Source organism: Strigops habroptila, chromosome 19, assembly GCF_004027225.2.
Source record: "Strigops habroptila isolate Jane chromosome 19, bStrHab1.2.pri, whole genome shotgun sequence".
NCBI classification, from domain to species: domain Eukaryota; kingdom Metazoa; phylum Chordata; class Aves; order Psittaciformes; family Psittacidae; genus Strigops; species Strigops habroptila.
The window spans coordinates 5,483,021-5,505,112 of record NC_044295.2 but is presented as its reverse complement, the minus strand read 5'-3'; the positions used below and the strand labels follow the sequence as shown (position 1 = coordinate 5,505,112).

Genomic DNA, 22,092 nt, shown 5'->3' with positions numbered 1-22,092 from the left:
GCCTCCTCCAACCCCCACCCTCACCCATCACCCCCGCCCGGCCCCTTCCCGTGTCCCCCCCACTCCACAAGGCACAAGGTGAGATTCTCTGCTTGTGTCTATTCAGGATTTGCCTCCTGCCCCCCGCAAACACCCAGCGCCCACCGTGAGGGTGAACAGTGACCCCCGAAAACACCCAACGCACCCCCCAGGCCGCATTGCAAAGGGGCTGATGAAACGCAGGTGGAAGCAGTGGATGTGCCCGGCCCCAAATGTGCTTCCCAAGCCCCCCCCCGCCCCCACAAACACGCAGCATCAAAACATTTGGTTTTAATGGTTTTTTTTTTTTTAATCTTTTCTTCTTTTTTTTTTTTGCTTTTTTTTTTTTTTTTTTTTTATAAGCACGTTTGTGCTTTGCCAACAGAATCAAGACATTAACAAAGATCAGCTTCTCGGAAGAAAAGCGTTTCTATAGAACAAGGACATTACACAGCTCAAAGCAGGAAAAGAAAATATTTACAAAATACAAGGTGGGGGTTTATTTTTTTTTTTTCTCTTTTTTTAATTTTTGTGGTTTTTATAATGCTAAAAGGGTTATTCAGAATTTTCAACCTTATAAATAGAAAAGCACTTTATGCGGAGGGATATGGGAGCATCGGTTTTCTTGGGGGGGGTTGTTTTGTGTGATGAAGAAACGATGACAAATCCTTTCAACTAGAACAGAACCAAACCCACGAGCTCATGTTGAAAATTGTGAACACCCCCGACCCTTAAGCAGTTTTAGCGACTATTTCATTACGGTTACAAAATGGAGGGGGAAAAAAAAAAAAAAACAAGAAAAAAGAAAAGAAATGGCCTTTGTATGGGTTTGTTTTCCTTTTTTTTCCTTTTTTCTTTCGGTGAGGTGGTTATACACAGGACAGGCACGATTCCAGCGACAGGACAGGGACCAAAGCCACACCGCGGGCATGGGAAAGCGTTACAGATCGGAACGGTGCGCGGGAGCCGCTGCGGGTGCGGGAGAGAGGAACTCGGTTTCCAAAGGAGCAACGCCTCAAGTGAAACGGGTTCGACGCCTGTTCTCGGCCTGTGTGGAGCGCTGGGACAGCGCGGCCCCCGCCAGCCCCTGTGCCCTTCTCTCCCCTCTTATCTCCCCCTTTCTCAGACCAAACCCACCATCAAGGACCACCCCCCCCGGAATTGCTCCCTCCACCTCGGGGCCCTCACCCCAACTTCCCAACCCCACTGGGGGTCCCAGGACTCAAGCATCAGGCACAGACACGCCTTTCCCAGCTGGAAGCTGCTGTTTGGCCAACAGCAACAGCCCGGTCGCCAAAGGGTGTCCCTGAAGTGGATTCTGTGCCTGCTCCAACACCCAGGATGGGGCATCTCCCCTCCTTCCACCCAGGAGGAACACACAAGGTGTAAGAAGGCTGCTCCTGAAATCCCACTCCTCGAACACGGAGCCGTGCATGAAGTGGCTACAAAGGGTCTGTCCTTCCCTCCCCAATGGACAGGGCAGCCAGAGCTGCTCCCAACGCAGGGGAGAAGGAAGGAGGAGGTGGCCCAGGGGCAGAGTCACCCCTTGGGATACCTGGAGCTCCAACCGAGGGGAAGAACCCGCCGGCGCGGGAGTGCAGGGTGGGCGCTCTGCGGTGAGGACAGACGGACATGCAGTGACGGCTGCAACCCCAAGACATCACTTTTCACCACTAATTTCACTCCACTAAAACCTTTCAGGGAGGGGAAGGAGGGAAGTGGGTTAAGAGAAAAAGACAGGCTTTCGCTTGAGAAAAACTATCCCCGACGTCTGCTAGTCAGCTAAATCCTGTGCTCTAGTTTATACACCTAAGAGGGGAGGGGAGGGAGAAGGGAGGGGGTCTGGTGGGCTGCTCCCCTCCCCAGGCTTCACTCCACTGGGAGGAATCTGGGGGCTCATTTGTGTGACGAGGAAACATGGAGAGAAAAAAAAAAAAAAAGAAAACGAAACAAAACAAAAACAACAGGAAAAAAAAAAAGGAAAACAAAAAAACAGTTTCTAAACTCCTTAAATTCACTAAAAACTGTGAAAATTCCCGGCAGGATGTTTGAATATCAAACGCAGATTTTGGAAGCTTTAATGCCAAGAGTTAGTTCTGTGTGTTGGTTTTGCTCATGTCTTCCCGTGTGTCTCTATCTGTGCGCTGGCCGCTGAACTGCTGCGGAGGAAGAGGAGGAGGAGGAGGAGGGTGTCGCTGGGGGGGGGCGGCTCTTGAGGCTGCCCGGGTTGGGCAAAGCAGAAGTGCCATCGGTCTCCCGGGAGGATTTGCTGCCCGACGTGCGCCGGGTGCAGCGCGACAACCGGTCCTGGGGGTCACATTGGTCCTCACACTCTGTCCGGGGGTCGTACGAGAGCGGGAAGGTGCGTCGCTCCCAGGGCTGCACGGCCTGAAGGGAAGAGACACCAGACTATGGAAAACCCTCTAGGAAAGCTCTTTCGCTCCCCCCTCCGTGCACAACAGCACATGGGAAGCTTTAGCAGCCTCCAAACCGAACCCACTGCTGCCTATGCTCCCACATCCCATCTGGCCGATGGAACTTCCCATGTGCAGGTTTCCAGCTGCCTCCCCACAGCGAAGGGGATGAACCAGCCACGTCCGGGCACCACCTGCAGCAGCCCTGGGCCCATCCCACCAGCCTCCAGCAACAAGCGCAGCACCGGAGCCACGACCCACCTGCTCGTCAAAGCCGGCCTCAGGCGTGGAGCAACGAGTGTCCTCGCTGGAGAGGAGCCGCATGGAGTCCCGGCAGAGCGGGGTCAGGGGGGCAGAGAGCAGTTCGGGGCTGATGGGGCTGCGCGGAGAGTGGCTGTGGGGCAGCTCCGGGTGCGAGAGGCAGTTGCCCACGTCGGGAGATGCCGGCTGCGGGGTCGAGGGGTTCCCCAGCTGAGGGGTCGTCCGTCCGTCTGTCGATCTGTAAGACCTGAGGGAGGAACACATCTGAGAGGCTGGTTTTGGTCCCACCAACACAGGGGCTCGGCCACCACCTGATGCTGCCCCAGGACCCCCCTTCAACCAGCCCCTCCTGGGGACACCGCAGGGATTCGGGACACACACGCTGGGGCTGGTGCAGCCCAGAGGCTGAACTCATCCAGGCTCAGCTTTGTCCCATCTCCACTGTCTTGATGCAGCTTTTCAACACCGATGCTGCCCTCCTAAGGTTACGTGTCCCACACATCTCCTACGCTGCGAGTGCTGCAGCAATACCACGATGAGAAACCACCCCATGAAATCAGACACTTCAGAGATGGTTTCCCTGGGTGTTTCACCATCCCAATGCCACGTGAGGCCACGGGCGGTTCAAGAACTAAGAGCAGTGAATCAGCGATGTTGAAACTGCAGCAAGTCCAACAGCTGGGCGTAGGAAGAGCACTGCAAAACCTCTGGACTTCAGAACATTTAAACCAAGCATTAAGAAAGTTTGAGCACCTACACAGGTTCCCAGGTAAGAGACCCACAGGCTGCAGAGACAGAGAAACCCAACTGGAGTCCCTGCCTCCGTGTGCAGCTCCTCAAGATGAACTGCAACAGCAAGTGGCAATCAAAGGCTGCCAAGAATCAGCTTCCAAAACCTACCTGGGCCAAAAGGTTCATCAGAACATACAAACCCAGCCCCAAGTAGATCAACAGAAGAGCTGCACCACAGCAGCTGGATGGACTCAATGTGCTGAATCAAGATGCAATTTAAAGGCTGCTACAGGAAAAAGCCAAACCAATCTTATGTACACGAGGCAGGATCTGCTGAAGCAGCTCACAGAAAGACACTTAAGGGAAACCAAGTGAGTTCGCCCCAGGTATTGCCTGGCCCAGGTACTCCACAGCAAGGAGCAAACATGGGCTGAAACACACCAATAAGAAGTTACTGGGACATGATGGGCTCCAGCAACTCCTGAAGCAGCCACAGAGAACTCCCAGGGAGTTCCCAGTTTGGGAAGTGAGGGATTGAGCACAGATCCTGCTGAGGAGCAGCTCGGGACGTGGTGAGCACCGAGTGAACTTGGCCAAGACACTCCCAGCACAAACACAGCCACCGGAGCAGGGTCACCCACGTCCCAGTCTCTCCCTGTTGGGACCTGCACTGGGAATACTGGCTCCAGCTCTGGGGGAATCTCCATCCCTGGAAGTGTTCACGCCATGGCCAAGCTGGTCTCCTGCTGGCAGCAGGACTAGAGAGACCTCTGGAGGTCCTTTCCCACCAGCATTCCTTCCTACACCTCTGAGATGAAGTTCTGCTCCAGGAAACGCAGCCACGGGTGAAACGAGGCACAAATGGAGCGTGACAGAAGCTGCCTTTGCATCTGCACAAGTTCTTGCAGGAACCTGGCACGACCACACACACCCCCAGCAGGGCTGAACTGAAACCACAACCAAAGACAACCGGGTGCACGTCTGCATGAGCTGCAGCTCAGGAGCGCTCAGCACCGCTCAGAACATCCGAAATCAAACGGAGAAGAGCAGATCTCTTCTTGTGCAGGTTTCTGATGAGCTCAGCAGTTGGAAGCCGTGAGCTGTTTCAGACACCCACTCACAGAAAGACACTGCAGGAAGGGAATCAAGTGTCAAGTGAGCAGAGGAACGTGAGGACACGTACAGAACTGGAGCGGGGAAGAGGCACTGCTGAAAGCGACTGAGCAGAGATGCGACAGCACCATGCTGGGAACCACCACTGCTCCTTGTGCCTACAGGAAGGATGCCCAGCTCAGCCCTTTCATTTCCCTCCGTACTCCCGAGCTGGAGCACCAGCCTCCCTGCTTCCAGAGTGCTTGAGAAAGCAGAATCCAAGCGGACACTGCAAGAGCTGGTTGTCCACAACGTAACTCAGGTGTAACTTCGCTCCCACAAGGGCTCCTCAAGGTGCTCTCGCGGATGGTGATCAAACCACACAATAACAGCATGAGATTTTAACCATTTGTATGGATCAGCCAATCTAATGACTGCATCCCACTGCTGGGAATGACACAGTGGCCACCAGAAGCCCACTGCATCACACTCTTTGTACTCAAGTGCTGTGGGTACCTGCTGCCGCGCCGCTGCGGGGGCACGCTCGTGCTCCAGAGCCACCGGGCCCGCTCCATCTCCTCACACTTGCCGTGCCGAGCAGAGAAGGCTGCATCAGACAAGTCCTCGATCTGGAAGGGAAGGGGACAAGCCCCGGTCAGAGCTTTCGTGCATTAAACACGCACCAATGTGCAGTTTTCCCAGCATTAGCTACGGTGTGAATGTAAGTTTCTGTCTTCTGGAGGGAGGCAGGTGCCATCAGTGAGCACCTTGTTAAACTGCATTGCTCAGGAGGAGATGAGGAACTAGAATCCAAAGGAAAACCACTGATCCCAGAATGAAAACATTCAAAGAAGTTTAAGGAAACACCATCATTATCAGTTTAGCTAAAATAATAACTATGACAGGTTGTGATTTCTTGATTAGACTATTCTATAAAAAGATTGATGCCCAGAGAGGTCTCCTGGCAGCAATTAGAGCTCAGACTCAGCTGTACCTGGGCAGTTAATCCAGCTTCTGCGTGATCACACCCTTCCTGCAAAGGAACCACCACCAGGCTCGTTTCTGCCAGGCCAACTGGGCCACTGCGCTGCAGGAAAGGAAGAGGCCCCTGCACCCACTCCCTTCAGCACCCCTCATGGACACTCTTTCAGCCACTGTCAGCCCCACCCCAATTAAACTGGCAGCAAAATTCTTCTTACCTCCTCATTGTCTTCATCAGGGTTCGCTTTCAGAGCACTGATATCCACTTCACGCCAGCTGCAAGGCACAAAGGAGAGGGTGGTCAGCAACGGGGCCAAGCACGTGCCCTGCATGCACCAACACTGCCTTTTGGGAAAGGGAAAACCAAGCCTGCCACCATGAGCAACACACTCAGGCTCAGTTTTAAACCAAGTGGCCAAATTTGTCTGTCCAAATCCCTCCTGTGCTACCAGATGAGGGTTTCTCACCTTCCTCTGCTCCATTTTGAGCACATCTTTATGCAGCGTGTTTGCACCCACTGAGTGCAGTGCTGGGGGACAGGCAGGAGATGCCCTGCCCCACTGGGAGGGTCAGGAATGGAGAGTGAGGCCACCAGTGTCCTCCCACTGCAGCCCTAGCTGCCGGTACTGCTCTGGCGGCGTGGCTGGAGCCTGCCAAGGGCAGAGGAAGCAGAGCAGATGCTGCAGCATTTCCTCCTCTTCCTCTGGCTCAGCAACAGGCTCCCTCCCTGCCCCCTCTAAAACGGGCCTGGGAAGAGCATGTAAGACCAGGAGGAAGACTAGAAGTAAGTTGGGAAAGACCCATGGAAAACTGGGGAGGGAAAAGGACTGGGAACGGGGCTGTGCGGATGAAGAAGCTGCACCAGTGCTGCAGCATGTCAGCACGCTCCCACCGAGCAGCCAGGTCTCATTCAGTGTTAACCCAAGAACATCCAAACAAGGGCTGACATCTCAGCTCTCTGCACTCCGCTTGGGCAGGGAAAACTTCCAACTCCCCCCACTGCCCAGGCACGGGAGAGCTTCTCCTGGCTGGTGAGAGCCAAGGCAATGGCCCTCCTCCTGCACCACAACGTTACCCCAGCCCAGGCACCCACCACCCAGCCCGGACGTGTGCAGATGGAAACCACCAGGAACTTTGGCTCAATGCACTTGGCAGCTCTGCAGCAGGACACAGGACAACAGGATGGCTCTGCACAAGGAGACCTAACTTAGCAAACGTCTGTCAATGGCATGATCAGATGTTTTCCAAACTTCTTCTTATTTCCAAGGAAGAAGAAGCACAGGAGCTGGGATGAGGCACATACCTGGGTGTGAGGATCTCTTTGTACTGCAGTTTCTCCACACGAGTCGTTGCAGCAACAGACATTGGGATGACAATGTTGTTAATATCAAATGAACTTTCGCCTCTCCTCCTCCTTGGCTGCTGTAACACGAAGACAAGAACCAGGTGAGAAAGGGTCATAGGCTTTGTCATGTTAAGCCCTTGATGGGGCATGAAAAATGATGTGGCCTCATACAAAATGGCCTTTTATGACTTATGGACACTCCAGAACCAATGTGCATCAGAAAGGAGTTCACCTACTGCTTGCTGGAAGAGCTCTTCCCAACCAAAAATCCCTCCGGCCAATCTAAAGAAAGTGGGGAGACCATCAGGAGAGAACCATCCTGTTTGGACACAGCAGCCCTGCTCATGTCCCTGCAGGGGTCTGCACCCCCCGTAGGTGCCACTGTGGCAGAGGAGGAAAGAGTCAGACGAGTTCATGTCGGGTTCTGAGAGCTGTACTAAGAGCCCAATAGCTTCCATCTGAATCGTGCTTTGGATTGGAATAGTCTTTCTAAGAAAGAAATAAGCTCCACACGTATCTATTTAAACCTGCTTGAACACTGGGTGCTCTCCTACCATCTGTCTATCCAAAAACCTCCCCCAAACCTGTGACAGCAGCGCTGACGGTACAGTGACACAAATCCTCATGGATCAGCTTGATATGCAAACAGTCCCTCTTCATAATGGAGCCACCTGCCATTTACCCTGTTCTCCGTTGTATCCGATCCTGCCAGGGACCTGCCACAGCCAAACCCCGACACTGACTTAAGCAGGATGAGGATACAGTGGGTGGGCACCTATTGCCATGGCAGCAAGGAAATCCCACCATGGCACTGTGAGCAATGAGCCCTGACCGACCCGTCAGGGAGCAGATGCAAACCTGCGCTAAACTGGGATGCTCCAAGCTAGGTCTAGTGGAAGGTGTCCCTGCCCGTGCCAGGGAGTTGGAACCGGATGAGCTTTAAGGTCCCTTCAGCCCAAACCAGGCTGGGATTCGATGATTTTGGGAGGCTGAGCATGTCTCAGAAGACAGGGTGAGTTAAGCAACTGCTGCAGCCTCCATACAGGTGAACACCACCCTGTGACTCAGCCCCGACCCCGTTCACAGCCCAGTGCCACCAAGGCCATGAAAGGAAAGCTCTCAGCAGCATCACCCTGTACCAGCAGCAGCACACTGCTAGTGCTCAGCTATTCTACTCCTCTTCCTGGCAACCCCAGACAACTTCAGAAACCAAAACCCTGATATGGAACAAAGCCAGGGGACTGAAACCAGGAACATTTATCAGCAGTTACTGAGCTGACAGTGAACCTGTAATTCATAGAATCATAAAATAGTTAGGGTTGGAAAGGACCTTAAGATCATCTAGTTCCAACCCCCCTGCCATGGGCACGGATGCCTCGTGCTAAACCATGTCACCCAAGACTCCATCCAACCCGGCCTTGAACACTGCCAGGGATGGAGCATTCACAACTTCCTTGGGCAACCCACTCCAGTGCTTCACCACCCTCACAGTCAAGAACTTCTTCCTTATATCTAACCTGAATTTCCCCTGTTTAAGCTTGAACCTGTTACCCCTTGTCCTACCACTACAGTCCCTGATGAAGGTCCCTCTCCAGCATCCTTGTAGCCCCCTTCAGACACTGGAGGCTGCTCTGAGGTCTCCACGCAGCTTCTCTTCTCCAGGCTGAACAGCCCCAATGTTCTCAGCCTGTCTCCATACGGGAGCTGCTCCAGCCCCTGCTCATCCTCGTGGCCTCCTCTGGACTTGTTCCAACAGTTCCATGTCCTTTTTATGTTGAGGACACCAGAACTGTACACAATACTCCTTGCAGCTGACTGGCTCTCTGCACACCCAGTGTCATTCCAGGAACCCCAGCAGACCCACAGGCAGAGCCAAGAGGACCAGCAACCCTACTATCAGCTGAACCAGTGGATTCAGCGTGGTAAGAGAAATACCAAGTGCTCTCAAGTGATGCTCAAAAGCTGAGACCCTGTGATGGAGCTGAGCTCAGAACCCCCCCGAAAGGCACCAGATACTCACAGCGGTGCTGGAGGTGCCCTGTGAGCTTGTGCTGGCAGGAGCAGAGCCTTCCGAGGAGGTGGACAGTTGCCGGGCTATAGGGCTGTGAGGTGTGGGGCTCGCAGCTGCTGACAAGTAGCTTGGGCCACCGACATCCGTGTGATGCTTCAACACTACACAAGGAGGGTGGGAGAAAACAAAGAATGGCATTAGCAAAAACACCCAGAAGGGCAGTGGAGGTGGTGGATAGGAAAGGACCACGTGCACCAGAAATGGCCAGTGCTGAGGAGCACTTTGCGTGAAAGAGAAGCACCTTCTGATGGTGGCTGCCAGCCTGAGAGGCCCTGAGGGAAGAAGCAGTTAGAGCACAGGAGGCGTTGCTGCGGTGGTGACAAGGCCCAGAAGCACTGCGCTGCCCCTCTCCGAGGCTGGACGGGGAGAGAGGGGCTGGATATGCAGCAAAGCCCAAGCTCCCCCCGAGAGCCCTGGCTGTGGGAGCCTACCTTCACTCCTCTCAGATGAGCAGTCTCGCAATCGCTTTTTGTCATGGGCAGGAGGCTGGACAAGCGAGCGCTCTGGCGCTCTCTCGGCCTTGGACACGGCCGTAAAATCGTCTAAAGGTGGCCTGTGTGCCTTGTCTGCTTGGGTTTTTTGATGTGAGCGCTCTGAGGAGGGGAACAGAGAAAGAGCTATGAAACGCGTGTTTTCACCTCTCTTTCTGTTGGCACAGGAGGCTCGGGCAGAGTTTACCAGCTCCACAAATCCAGACAGGTCGGGCTCAGCACCATCAGGGTGCTGGAGATGTGCTCAGAGCAGAACGAGCTGCAGAACTGCCCGTGCCAGCGTGAGCACAGCCTCAGACTGACCAAGAGGAGGTCCCTACAGACCGAGACCAGCCTGAACTTCAAAACCTGCACACACTTCACCTTCAGCCCTGTGATACCATCCATGGCCTCATCCTCCAGAGCTGAATTTGAAGCGTATCCTCCTCTTCCTCCTCTCTCCACTCAGATTCAGGGCTGTTGGATACAAAACCACGGTGGAGGCAGGGAGGACACTTACTGGCTGCAGTGAAGAAGGAGTTCACCAGCTTGTGGCGGTCCTTGCGAGCAGGGTCAGAGAGGCTGCTGGGAGGCAGAGGGGCTCTGTGCTTCAGCGAGAGCTTTTTGGGAGGTTTCACCTTCTCGTAGGGTTTGTTCTGCCACTGAGATTTCAGCATGCTCTGGAAGTGCAGGCTCGTGGGCACATCTGCAGAGGGATACAAACCACAGTGTTCAAATTCATTACATGATGCACCATGGAACCACCATCCTCCCCAGTCCCCCAGTAGGAACAGCCCTTGACAAACACACAGGCATCAACAGGAAAACCCAGGCTTGCCTACACCTTCCTCAAGTTCAGGAGGACCTGCAATGTAAGGACTCAACGTTTCTAATCTGAAGATCTTTGAGAGAAGGACATTCCTACAAGGATTCACAACTCAAGTATATCCTGGCAGGAGAATGAAGCCTTTGCCAGGAAAACCATGTGTCTAGCACTGAAGGTACCTCATGTACTGCCACGCTCAATTCTGCTGTATCAGATCTGACTTCCAAGAATCTGAGCTATCTCAGCACATCAAATCTACAGAGGTGCAGGCTTGGAAGAGAGAAATTCAATTTAAACCCTCGAATTCAGGTCAAGCCAAAAGCCAACCAAGTACTGTGACATTCACCTGCCCAACGTGGCACCTCAATCATCTAACCAGAGTTGTGTAAGTGAGCACACCTGAGAGGCTCTAAGAGCAGAGGTGCTGCTGGAGCTCCCCAGGCAGGGGTTGGGTCAAGCAGCCACTGGGGAGCAGGAAGACTCACAGGTAATGATCTGGTAACTGGCCCCCAACACAAGAGGGACATGGAGCTGTTGGAGCGAGGCCAGAGGAGGCCCCGGAGCTGCTGCGAGGGCTGGAGCAGCTCTGCTCTGGAGCCAGGCTGAGAGAGCTGGGCTGGGGCAGCCTGGAGAAGAGAAGGCTCCTGAAGGGGAGACCTTAGAGCAGCTCCAGTGCCTAAAGGGGCTCCAGGAAACCTGGAGAGGGGCTTTGGACAAGGGCCTGTAGGGACAGGCCAAGGGGAATGGCTTTAACCTGCCAGACGGGAGACTGAGATGAGCTCTGAGGCAGAAGCTCTTCCCTGTGAGGGTGCTGAGGCGCTGGCACAGGGTGCCCAGAGAAGCTGTGGCTGCCCCATCCCTGGCAGTGTTCAAGGCCAGGTTGGACACAGGGGCTTGGAGCAACCTGCTCCAGTGGAAGGTGTCCCTGCCCGTGGCAGGGGTTGGGACTGGGTGAGCTTTAAGGTCCCTTCCCACTAAAATCATTCTATGGTTTTGTGATGCATTTTGATCCTGACATTTCTGTGCGTACCACAGACCATGGTAATCCAGAGAACCTGCCCCTTTTTAATCCTGCTGTCTCACAATGAGCACAGCTATACTGAAGTGCTGTGAAATGCAGCAGACTCTACTTTTGCTCACATTCCTCTAGCTCCGTTTCTCCCAAATCCCACACAGAGGAGTGCTCCTGACCTTAGCTGAAAGACAGAAAACTAATGAGATCATTCAGTGCATTCCTTGTGCAGACAGGCTAAGGCAGACTACGTAAAAACCACTAACTTGGAGTAGCAAACTACTCCAGCCTCAGGAGTCTCACAAATAAGCTTCTTTTCAAAGTCATAGCTTCAAACTACAGATTTCATCATCAAATACTGCTGCCTAAGCCTCTTCCAAGACCCAGCCCTCTTTTGTATGCTTGAAAGACAACATCCTAGATGGGAAAAGCATTAAAACCTTTAGGGTTAACGAGAGAACTACTGAGAATTTCTCTTCTCCAACTACACATGTAAGATCCCCCAGCTGCCAGCAGGACACGCAGCCTGATGCAAGCCCGATGCTGCCCCAGTGAGGAGTTAAAAGCACCAGGATGCGCATCAGCAGAACAAACATCCCTCCTCCACATCTCTCAAGCTCACACGACACTTTCACAGGGGCTCTGAAGCAACCCTGAGCAGAGACGAACCTTCCCAGGCCCTGCACAAGGAGCAAGGCTCTGTGCCTGCAGAGGGGATGTGGAGGCAATCAGGAGCTGCCGTGGGATTCAGGAACTGCATGCAAATTATCTCAGAGGGCAAGCGGCAAAGATTCGAGCCCTGCTGGTAGTCTCAACGGTGGGTGTCTGAACCCTCCCCAGTACGTCCCCACCAACTCTGGGGACTGGAAAGCCCCAGCAGATCCAGGGCTGGAGCTGGCTGTGATTAATGGGGAAACTTATCTCTCAGGAATAAGCCAGACCAGCTGCATTTCAAGTACCTCAATGGTTAAAGCTCTGGTTTAACGCCATCCATTTGCTAAGGAAGGGCTATCACAGTGCAATGGCAGCTCTGCAGCCACCACTGCTGGTTTGTGGAGAGAAGCTCTTCCCTGTGAGGGTGCTGAGGCGCTGGCACAGACTTTTCCCAGAGAAGCTGTGGCTGCCCCATCCCTGGCAGTGTTCAAGGCCAGGTTGGACACAGGAGCTTGGAGCAACCTGCTCTAGTGGAAGGTGTCCCTGCCCGTGGCAGGGGTTGGAGCTGGATGAGCTTTAAGGTCCATTCCAACCCAACCAGGCTGGGATTCTATGTCTCAAAGTGGGGCCAAGCCGGCCCTTTATGGATGTTAGGCTGAAATGGCCTGACTTTGGAAAATGGCCTTTTCTCCTGGCCAATTTTTTGCTTTCTCCTCAGAATTGACTCCATCTCATCACCCCCCACATCTGTGGGAAGAGAGGATGGACCGAAGAGAGGGGAAAAATGGAAGACGAACCGTTGTCAGCAGAAAAGGAGCTATTGGCTGGTTTGCCACTGCCCTCTGCCAGCTCTGGCTGCACCAGAGTCCGTGCAGCGAGTGACACCATCGTCACTCCTCTTCCTCCTCCTCCTCGGCTGAGCGGTGCAGGCCTCCCGGGGGCCAGCAGATGGCAACCGCAGCGAGCCCGGCTCTCCCCATCCTCACCAAGGTTATTACATCATCCGAAAATTCCCAGCGAGGAATCAGATGAACCAGAAAAGAAACCCCACCAAAACAAGTGGGAGGAAGGGGACGAAGCGCCAGTGAAGGGGACGGGTTAAAAGCTGTGATGCCAGAAGCAGAAATGATCTTTCCTCCTCCTGTGGTGCCTGGCAATCCTGCCCTTGGCAAATTGCTCCGGAGATCCCGGCTGCTGGCACCGGAGGAGCCCGGAGAGAGGCTCAAAGTGAAAGTCAGCACATGCTCCCAGCTCCCAGGCCAGGCTCCATCTGAAATCCTCACAAGCTCCTCCAGGAAGACTTATCCAAGCCTCTGCCCATGGAGCAGTTTCACTGTCACGGAGAGTCCCCAGAGCAACACCACCAGCAACCTGGATGAACACTCACAGGCATGGAGACACCTCCATGCTGCCTGAAAACGTGTGGCAGAGGAATTTCTGCCCCTGAACACACTGCCTGGGTGGATGTATGGACAGAGAATCAACCCCATCCCCAAAACCCCAAAGATTTTCATCTCATACAGCTAGAACGGATCTGTTACTGTGTGAGCTGCCTGCAGCTGACCCTAGGAAAATGGGAAGTGAATATGGGATGAGAGAACTCAACCTGCTCTAGTGGAAGGTGTCCCTGCCCATGGCAGCGGGGTGGATCTGGATGAGCTTTAAGTCCCTTCAACCCAAACCATTCCATGATCCTATGACTCTGATCTGCCTGGTGGCCATGCTGCAATAGACACAACAGTCTTTTCTCAGCACTTCCTAGGATACCAGATTGAACACTATGGACAGAGAATTACAAGTGCTATGAAATCAGGAAAGAAATTCCTGCTTCGGGAGTTCTGAGTGTTAAATTCCCGCAGTGTTCCTAACAGAGATGTGCCTTTGGGGTAGGAGGCAGGGATTTAGTTAATAAAAATAGCGCAAATTGACTATTTTAGTCTGTTTTAAATATAGTGCTGCTGGAAGATGCCAGATTAATTGTTCCCAGACACTCTGTGCATTTCCTGCTGTCACACCAAGTCTGTGCAAAGCTGGAATTTAACACAACACCCCCCCATTAACCCCGTGTTTTAACCTGGACCAACCACTGCATATCCCCACGAGGATTAGGGATACACACCCTCGTCCCGGCACCACCAGCTGTGTTCTACACCTTGAGCAGCCACATTCTCCTACCAAGGAAAGGAACTGCTATGATCTACTCAGTGCCTGGCTCTCCTGACAAAAGCACTGGCTCCTATCATTTGTGGTGTTTCATTTTGTGATCAGAGGAAAAAGATGACAGATGGACACCAATCTCATGCAAGCCAATAGTTTTTGGTCAAAGAACAGGCCTGCAGTTAATTTGGCAGCTTAGGAAGCAGAAGACTCTGGAAACTACTTATTTTCCCTTGGGAAAAGTCCCTAGACATGAAATCTGTGGCTGCCCCCCAGTCAAGGTTGGTTAGTTACTCCTTGTAATGATGATTAACCCTGATACGCAACAGAGGGGAACAAGTGTCTTAAAGGGAACAACCCTTCTTACTGTACCCTCTGAACCATGAAAGATCATCTACAACTCCTGACAAGGTCAAAGAGGTTTCCCGTGACTTAAACCAATCCACAAATAATTCTGTACAGATGAATAAACTCTCTGGAAGCAAATACTTCTCAAGTGGTTTATAGCAACAAAGACCCAGGTCCTGGTACAGACTTCCAGGCACTGCTTGGTTTCTCCAGCCCAAAGCAGGCTCCAGGACAGGTTCCCATAACACGTATAGCAGAGCTGACTTCAGGTGGAATGCTTTCCCAGACCCTGCCCCTCCCAGTATGTGCTGTAAATGCTCTACTCCTAAAAATACTTGCAAATGAAGGCTAAAGCAAGACCTTAAAGCAGCTTCCAATACCTTAAGAGGGCCTGCAAGACACCTGGAGAGGTGCTTTGGACAAGGGCCTGTAGGGACAGGACAAGGGAGAATGGCTTTAACCTGCCAGGGGGGAGACTGAGATGAGATCTTACCATCTGGGAATGACAGGACAGGATGAATACATGAGTCCAGCTGGGAGAGGCGCTCCAGCAAAGGGGCATCATACTGGATTTCCAGAGTCGTCGTGCTTCGAGTGCCACACAGAGCGCATGAAGGGTTCACATCACAGCTACATCGCACCAGGCTATTACGATGGACCTGAACAGGGGACAGAGAACAGCGTCAATGTATCAGAGGTCAGCATGTCTGAGAGCTCTCTTCACATGTTCCATTTGACAGCTCATGAAAAACATCCTAAAGGCTGTTGGGTTTTGTTTGTTGGGGTTTATTTGAAATACTTTGTATAAAACCTGTTCATTTAATCTGGACTCACTTTGCATAAACACAGCTGCGAACTACCGCTCACCAGCACAGACAATTCCGCATCTACTAAATTGGACTAAGTGTGTTTGATTTTATCTAGGTTGAAACTCATTTATAAAAACCATGAGGCAGCAGAATTCAGTTGTCAGAGAGGGGGGAGAAAAGAAAAGCCCTTTGAGTTCAGATGGGTCAGAGGGATATCGCTGTGTGCCAAGACATCTGCTGACACTTTCAGGCACATCTTTAAAGAGTGAATAAGGGTGGGTTTTGAGCTTGTTTCTTGAATCAGGACAGACAGAATTCACAGATTTATAGACTTTATATAGACATCATTTATATGAAACCACTGTAGGCAGATGCACAACTGGATGTAAATCCCATACAGACACAGCAACCTACGATGCATCAAACTGGATCCTGCAGAAGTCTGTTCTGAGTCAAGCAATACCCAAATAATTTCAATTAATGACTTTCAGTGATAGAAGAGGTATCTTTGATCCTTAGCAAGTAACACTAGAACTGGGAAGGGCTGCAAGCACCTTGAAGGGAAGAGCTGGATACCCACTCCTGGTTACAAATTACGAGAAACAATCTAAAATACATCAAGTATCATTCATTGAGGGCAAATGCAGCAAGTGGGCACTTCAGTGCTCAGTGAAGAAGAGGAAGAGGGAACTAAGCAGCAGTTGTGCCCAGAGGATCTGGTGGTTGTTCTGGATTAGACATGAGCATGAATCAGCAGTGTTGTACCATCACTGAGAACTAACACCCCGCAGGGTTTTATGAACAGGATGCTGTGCAAGACAGGAGGTAACCCTGCCCATCAGGGCCTGTAGGGACAGGCCAAGGGGAATGGCTTTAACCTGCCAGAGGGGAGATTGAGATGAGCTCTGAGGCAGAAGCTCTTCCCTGTGAGGGTGCTGAGGCGCTGGCACAGGGTGCCCAGAGAAGCTGTGGCTGCCCCATCCCTGGCAGTGTTCAAGGCCAGGTTGGACACAGGGGCTTGGAGCAACCTGCTCCAGTGGAAGGTGTCCCTGCCCGTGGCAGGGGGTTGGGACTGGATGAGCCTAAAGTCCCTTCAACCCAAACCAGGCTGGGATTGTATGATTCTCTCAAATAACTGGAGGAGTCCACAGACATCCTCTGCTATCTGTAACATCTTCTACCCTTTGGAACTGCTCTTCTGAACCATTTCTAATTATCAAATGTATTTGATGACTACAGTCAAGATCTAACAAAGAATTCAAGATGTAACACAGAATTAACAGCTACTTCTTCAAACACTGAGTGCACAAGTCAGCATCGCCTATGTGATAGTTCACAAACTTCCAAATCACTGAAGACCTTGCCAGCAGTCACCGCAGAGCTCTACCAGATAAGACTGCAAACGAGTAATCAGTTCAAGCTAACTCAGCTGAACAGGAATCTATTTTGCTCAGAGAAGTGTTGCTTTTTGAGCTTCTCTTTACAACTCCATCACCTGCAGAGTGAAAACCTCCAAACCCTCGTGGTAAAGTTTGACTTGAAACACTCTGACTTAAAGGTAAGTGGATTTTTGCCATTTCTGGTTCTGCAGTCATGAGAGCTGCATGCACAAAAAGGTCTTTATGGCCTCAATTTCTAACTCTCTATCCTCCAACTGACAGCTTATGGCATTCCTAAGAGAAATTAAAAAGAACGAAGCACGGCCTTCCCTCACGCAGGCAATAAACTATTTCCACTGAATTCTGCATAAGGGAGAGGAGTATAAAGTAAAAACCTGAATGAAAACAAAACCAGGAACAGACACAGCATTATTCAGCAGTTTCCACTCTTGAGCAGCGGAAGCAAACACCATCACCTTGGCAGGCCTCTTGCAAGACATCCCACATATTCCAGGACAGACAACTGTAGTTTTGATTTGAGCAAGTAGCCGCGAGTTCCTGGGGCTGTGTTAATTCCTGTGCTCAGAGTCAAGGTTTCCTGATACTTGACCCTTCAGAACTTATTTCAACTGCTCAGGCTGTGTCATATTGAACTATCCGGCCTGAAGTTCACCTCAGGCTGGTTGGTTTTAGAGAAGAAAACCCACACAAGAGTTTCAAAGTTCAGCACTTCTCCTCCCCACTGACAGCTAACAGAAGTCTTCCAACAAATTAAAAGCTTCTCCTTCACTTTACTTCTCCATCAGTCTTTGAAGCCTCACTGTTCTCCTCTTCTTCCTCATTATTTTTCCCCTCTTAAGAACCACAAACATTCCCAAAACAGGGAGATCTCTTCATGCAAAGAGCAAAAGCACACTGGACCAACACATCAGAACCTCACCAGGCTCTTCGGTGTGGAGCTTTAGCAACATACAGCATCAGAACCCTGAACAGCACTAACCTTTTTGGAAAGGGGCATGATGCTGCTCGGTCGAACAAGCCGCCGCTTCTTACAGCTCAGCACTGGGCGAGTGCGAGCTGCTACACACGTTCCATCCGAAGATGAAGAAACCATGTTCAGTCGTTGCTTTTTATGCAAGAGCTCCTCAGCTTCCTGGCCATCTCCCTGAGCATGTTCTGCCAGGCCAGGCTGAAGACTGCCCAAGAAGAGAAGAGAGTAAGAAAGATGCTGTTATTCATTCAACCACCCCACATCACCCAGCAATACCAACCAGCTTCACAGTCCAGATCTTAACAAATGCTCTAAGCTGAGTTTAAAGCATTGCAAGTTCCAGCTTTTATTAAGCCAACTCTAATTTTTGCTTTGACTTTGGTCATTTTCCACCACGAAACCTTTGACAAAATACCTCTGGAAGTTCTGAACAAAGAAAGAGTATTTAAAGCCAGACCCAGAGTGAGACCAAAAGCCGCTCCGGACACGAACAGCTTTAATCCTAGAACTCAGCTTCCCCCAGCATTACAGTTCAGGGCATCTTAAGACAACAGGTCCTGATGCCAGAGAGCACAAGACAGAGAATATGCAATTCTCTAGAATACTTAACCTTGATGTAAACTCGATTCTGATGAACATTTGAGAACTACACCTCTAACAGCTCCCAGCAGTGACGCCAGGAAGGTGCAATGTTAACATTAACCTTTCTGTTTTACCTACAAAGGCCTTCCCTGCCCACACGCAGTCACCCCGCTGCACCATGGCATCAATACCCGGGGCCACCTCCCAGACACCAGCGCGGTGCCTCATCTGCAGAACCTTTTCATGTATATTTTACAAGTGTTTCATTTCTAAAAATGCAAAACATTAAAGCCCTGTGGTCTAAAGCTCTGCAGTTCAAAGGCTACAGGCACACAAAGGGCTCTGTTACAGCCTGCAGTGTTTCAGCTTTAGCAATGAGTGAGTTAATCAGTGCTTTCTATGCTTGCACACACTGCACCATTGCAGCATCCCTCCCACCTTAAGGTACTCAACAAGTGCACTGGTGCTGGCAAAGCTTCTCTAGCCGCTATCGGAATTTTGAAGCACCGTGTGTTCAAGGGTTTTTGAGTGGTGCAGCCCTGAAATCATCTTGTAGCATAGGAGAGTCTCTTTGACTTTACCCACTTAAAGTGGGCCAGTGCACAATAACTGCAAGCAGGCTGCTAGTACCTTTGAATCACACAATTTGCAAGCGTATTAAAAGTATCCATATAGGAACAGTTTAGAACACACTCAATGCATGGCTTCCCCCAGAATGCATGAACCTGTAGGGCTGGCTCATGCAAACACAGCTCAGTCTAATGCCATTTTCAGAAAAACAACGCAGCGGAAAACCTCAAGCAAGTCATGTCCTCCAAAATGCTTCCAAGCATGATCTACTACCATACAAGAGACCATTTGTACCATTACCCACCCAGTTACCACCAACCAGCATGTTACAGGCCAGTTTCCAATGGGACTTTGTCAAGATCATAAAAATCAAACTCTTCCCATAATATGCAAGTAGCTTATGTGTTAATAACTCCATTAACTTACGTGTTAATAACTCCATTGACGGGTCTTGGTGCTCCACAGGGCTTGGCAGGATGGGAATCAGGAGTATTTGCAGCAGAAATACCCAAGTTCTCTAACGGCTGAGATCCAGAAACACTCTAAGGAAGGATGAGAAAGATCGTGAATTAATAAAAGCGGCTTCTTAAACTGCCACCACGTTCTTATTCCCAGTTTCTAGTTGAGGATTCTGCACTGGGTTTCCACACAGGACTTCAAAACAAGGGTTCAGAAGCCACTATGTGAATGGGAGACCGGAGATGTAAGGACTTCTTTCAGAGCAGCTCTGGCAAGAGGATGGTACAGGACAGAGCTTTCAAGGACTTCAATTCCCCCCAGGCAACCACTAAGGAGTATGAAAGGCCAAGGTCTTTAAGGAGATTTTAGCATCTTGTCTCAAAAGTGCAAACAAGTTTATAACCACCTGTAAACCTCGCAGGCAGCTTCTGAAGCTTGATGTTGTGTTCTAAGCCGTGGGTGCAAGCTCCTGTCTAAGCACTTTGAGGGAAAACAGGAGGGGAGGGAGAGTAGAACAGACTTGCAAACCTGAATTTGCATTTTAACTACTACCTGTGCAAACACGGTCCAAACAGCACTTTAAAAAGTACTTTAAATGAGTATGCACACAAGCTGTGGGTTTGGGATATAAGGAAGCCAATTTTATAAAGCTAAAACTGCCCAATAAACACCTTTTTAGCAGAGGAAAGAAGTGAAAACTAAGCTAAAGACACAGAGCTCCCTAGTTTACCCTGCTGTGAGCAGCAGTTACTGTATGGCCACAGCACCAAACGGCTGCACATCTCCCACTGCAACTGGCCTCAATAGGGGGATTGTCACCGCAGCTTCCAAGGACACGCTTGGAACCTCCTGCCAGTGACATTCCTGCTCTCCATCCCAGCACGTGCCAGTGTGGTCCAGCGTGTTCATATCCCTGGCACTCATCCCCCCCCATCTCATCCTTGAAGTCCCTTCTTTTTGTTTTCAGAAACATTTCTTCTCCTCCTCCCCTGGGTTAAACATCATTTCTTCTTTCGTGCAGCACTTCCTACCAACGCCTTTCGAGCTGGGTTTCCCCTGTGCACACGCAAGGGCAATGGTGCAGTTCAAGTAGCACTAAAAAAGACAAAAGGAAAGGTCTGACTTATCTCCATCGAGATGTTTCCACAGCCCCCTGCTCGCCACACACTCCGTCTCCAAAGCACCGGTGCTGCATTGATTAACATCTTCCGTGCAGTCACTCCCCAACTCAAGGAACAACTACAATCAGGTGCTGGACTAACGGTTTCCAGCGTAGCACAGCCCTGACTCACCCAGGGAAGAGCTATTTCTACCACCACAGGCAACTTCTGCCCGTTGCCTGTTGCAGAAGCTTTGCTGGGTTTTCTCCACGTCTACAGAAGACATTTCTCCCGGGGCAGGATCAGACCCATGGGCTCGTCTCCGACACGTGGCTGGAGCGCAGATGCAGGGCTGGAATCAGATCACACCAGGAGCATTAGGTGAGCCCAACGCAGCACCTGGCGAGGTGAAGCCAGTGCAGGAGCTGAGGGTTGTCCCGTTGGGTTCCAGAAGCTTGGCAAGGCTGAGCCTTCACGTGACACCTCCGCCGGAGGCACCCCTGGTGCAGGAGGGCGGGTGCACATGACTCATCAGCTCTTTTGAAATAGGGCATTTATTTTCTCCTCCAGAAAGGGTCTTTAAGGAGGAACTTCCCTCTTCTCCAAGAGCTGTCTCCGTGGTGGTTCAAGGCGGGAGTAGAGGGTGACCCCTCTGCTTCCTGCGGAGGAGCTGGAAAGCATCAATCCAAAGGCTATTTATCAGAAAGAGCCCAGGCTCACCTTATCACACCGAAGACGGGTGTTCCCTAACACTGCTCTGACGTGTGCAACGGGAACGAGCAGGACTGCAAGAGCTGACATCTCCAGCGCTCAGAGCAGATGCAGAGCTCTTGCATCAGCTCCTCCTGGATGCACCTCTCAATGCCATGTCTTCCTCCAGGGCTGGTCCCGCAGCCAGGCTGGCATCCCAAGGAGTGCTCATCACACTGGGATCCCACCGATGCTCCAGACAGCTCTCCTCTGTGTTTTGGGAACACCTGACGTCTGGAAGTCCAGGTCTTTAGGATCCTTAGGGCTCTTGGGGGCGTGTCTAAGATTCAGCTTTAGGGCATCTCCTTGGTGCACGTGAAACCAGGACATGCAGACTGCCAGGGGCTCTCACAGCAGCAGAGAAGCTGTGTGCTGGCAGGTAGTCATGACCCAACACCAGGAATCATGGAATGGTTTGTGATGGAAGGGACCTTAAAGCTCATCTAGTTACAACCCCCTGCCACGGGCAGGAACACCTTCCACTAGACAAATACTAAACTGTCTCACTGGATGCTCAAGTTCTCTTTGACAACAAGGAATTATTAGCTGCCACCCAGCACATCAGAGCGTTCCCCCACGTTCCCAAAAACCCACACATTCAGATCTTCACCTATGACGAGATACAAACCCCTAATGCAGGGCAAAGCCTGACAAAAATACTCCATCCATATCTTTTCTCATTTCCTACTAAATGTTAAGTGTCCCCCTTGCTACTCTAGCGATGAACCCGTATCAACAGCAGAGTTCTTCCTTCAGGGCTTCGTGTTATCCTTGTCTTCAGGCAAAATTATTCACATACTGAGCTTCCAGTTCCCAACAGACACTCCCAGGTCTTCTCTGCAAGACCTTCCCCTCCACTGATGATAGGATTAGTTCCTTCTAGGGATTATCAACCCTATCCCACATATCAAGCCGCTGCCGGAGGACACGTATCCTGCATTCATGCCAGCCAAGAGATGTACGCATGAGCAGATGAGATCCAAAGAGGAGCTGGGGATGGGATAGGATGGATTCCTCCCCTTATTCCGTACTGCAGATGTGTTTCTTACTCTGCCAGCTGGGGGGGAAGGG

At 51.3% G+C, this 22,092-nt stretch overlaps 1 protein-coding gene across 3 annotated transcripts in view; it reads right to left on the bottom strand.

Moving 5' to 3' along the window:
- Window positions 1–423: 423 nt before the first annotated feature.
- KANSL1 (KAT8 regulatory NSL complex subunit 1) overlaps window positions 424–22,092 on the bottom strand; it is a 93,190-nt gene continuing 71,521 nt past the window's right edge. For 2 of the 3 annotated variants that reach the window (XM_030508658.1, XM_030508657.1), the window contains exons 5-15: window positions 19,139–19,254; window positions 17,570–17,765; window positions 14,875–15,040; window positions 9,905–10,090; window positions 9,346–9,507; window positions 8,864–9,015; window positions 6,802–6,920; window positions 5,717–5,774; window positions 5,034–5,146; window positions 2,694–2,940; window positions 424–2,406 (exon numbers count right to left, since the gene is read on the bottom strand). In XM_030508658.1, the coding sequence (XP_030364518.1) occupies window positions 2,152–2,406; window positions 2,694–2,940; window positions 5,034–5,146; window positions 5,717–5,774; window positions 6,802–6,920; window positions 8,864–9,015; window positions 9,346–9,507; window positions 9,905–10,090; window positions 14,875–15,040; window positions 17,570–17,765; window positions 19,139–19,254 (1,770 nt within the window). In that variant the 3' untranslated portion in view covers window positions 424–2,151. The remainder of the gene's footprint in view (window positions 2,407–2,693; window positions 2,941–5,033; window positions 5,147–5,716; window positions 5,775–6,801; window positions 6,921–8,863; window positions 9,016–9,345; window positions 9,508–9,904; window positions 10,091–14,874; window positions 15,041–17,569; window positions 17,766–19,138; window positions 19,255–22,092) is intronic. The other variant, XM_030508660.1, reaches the window with a different exon arrangement.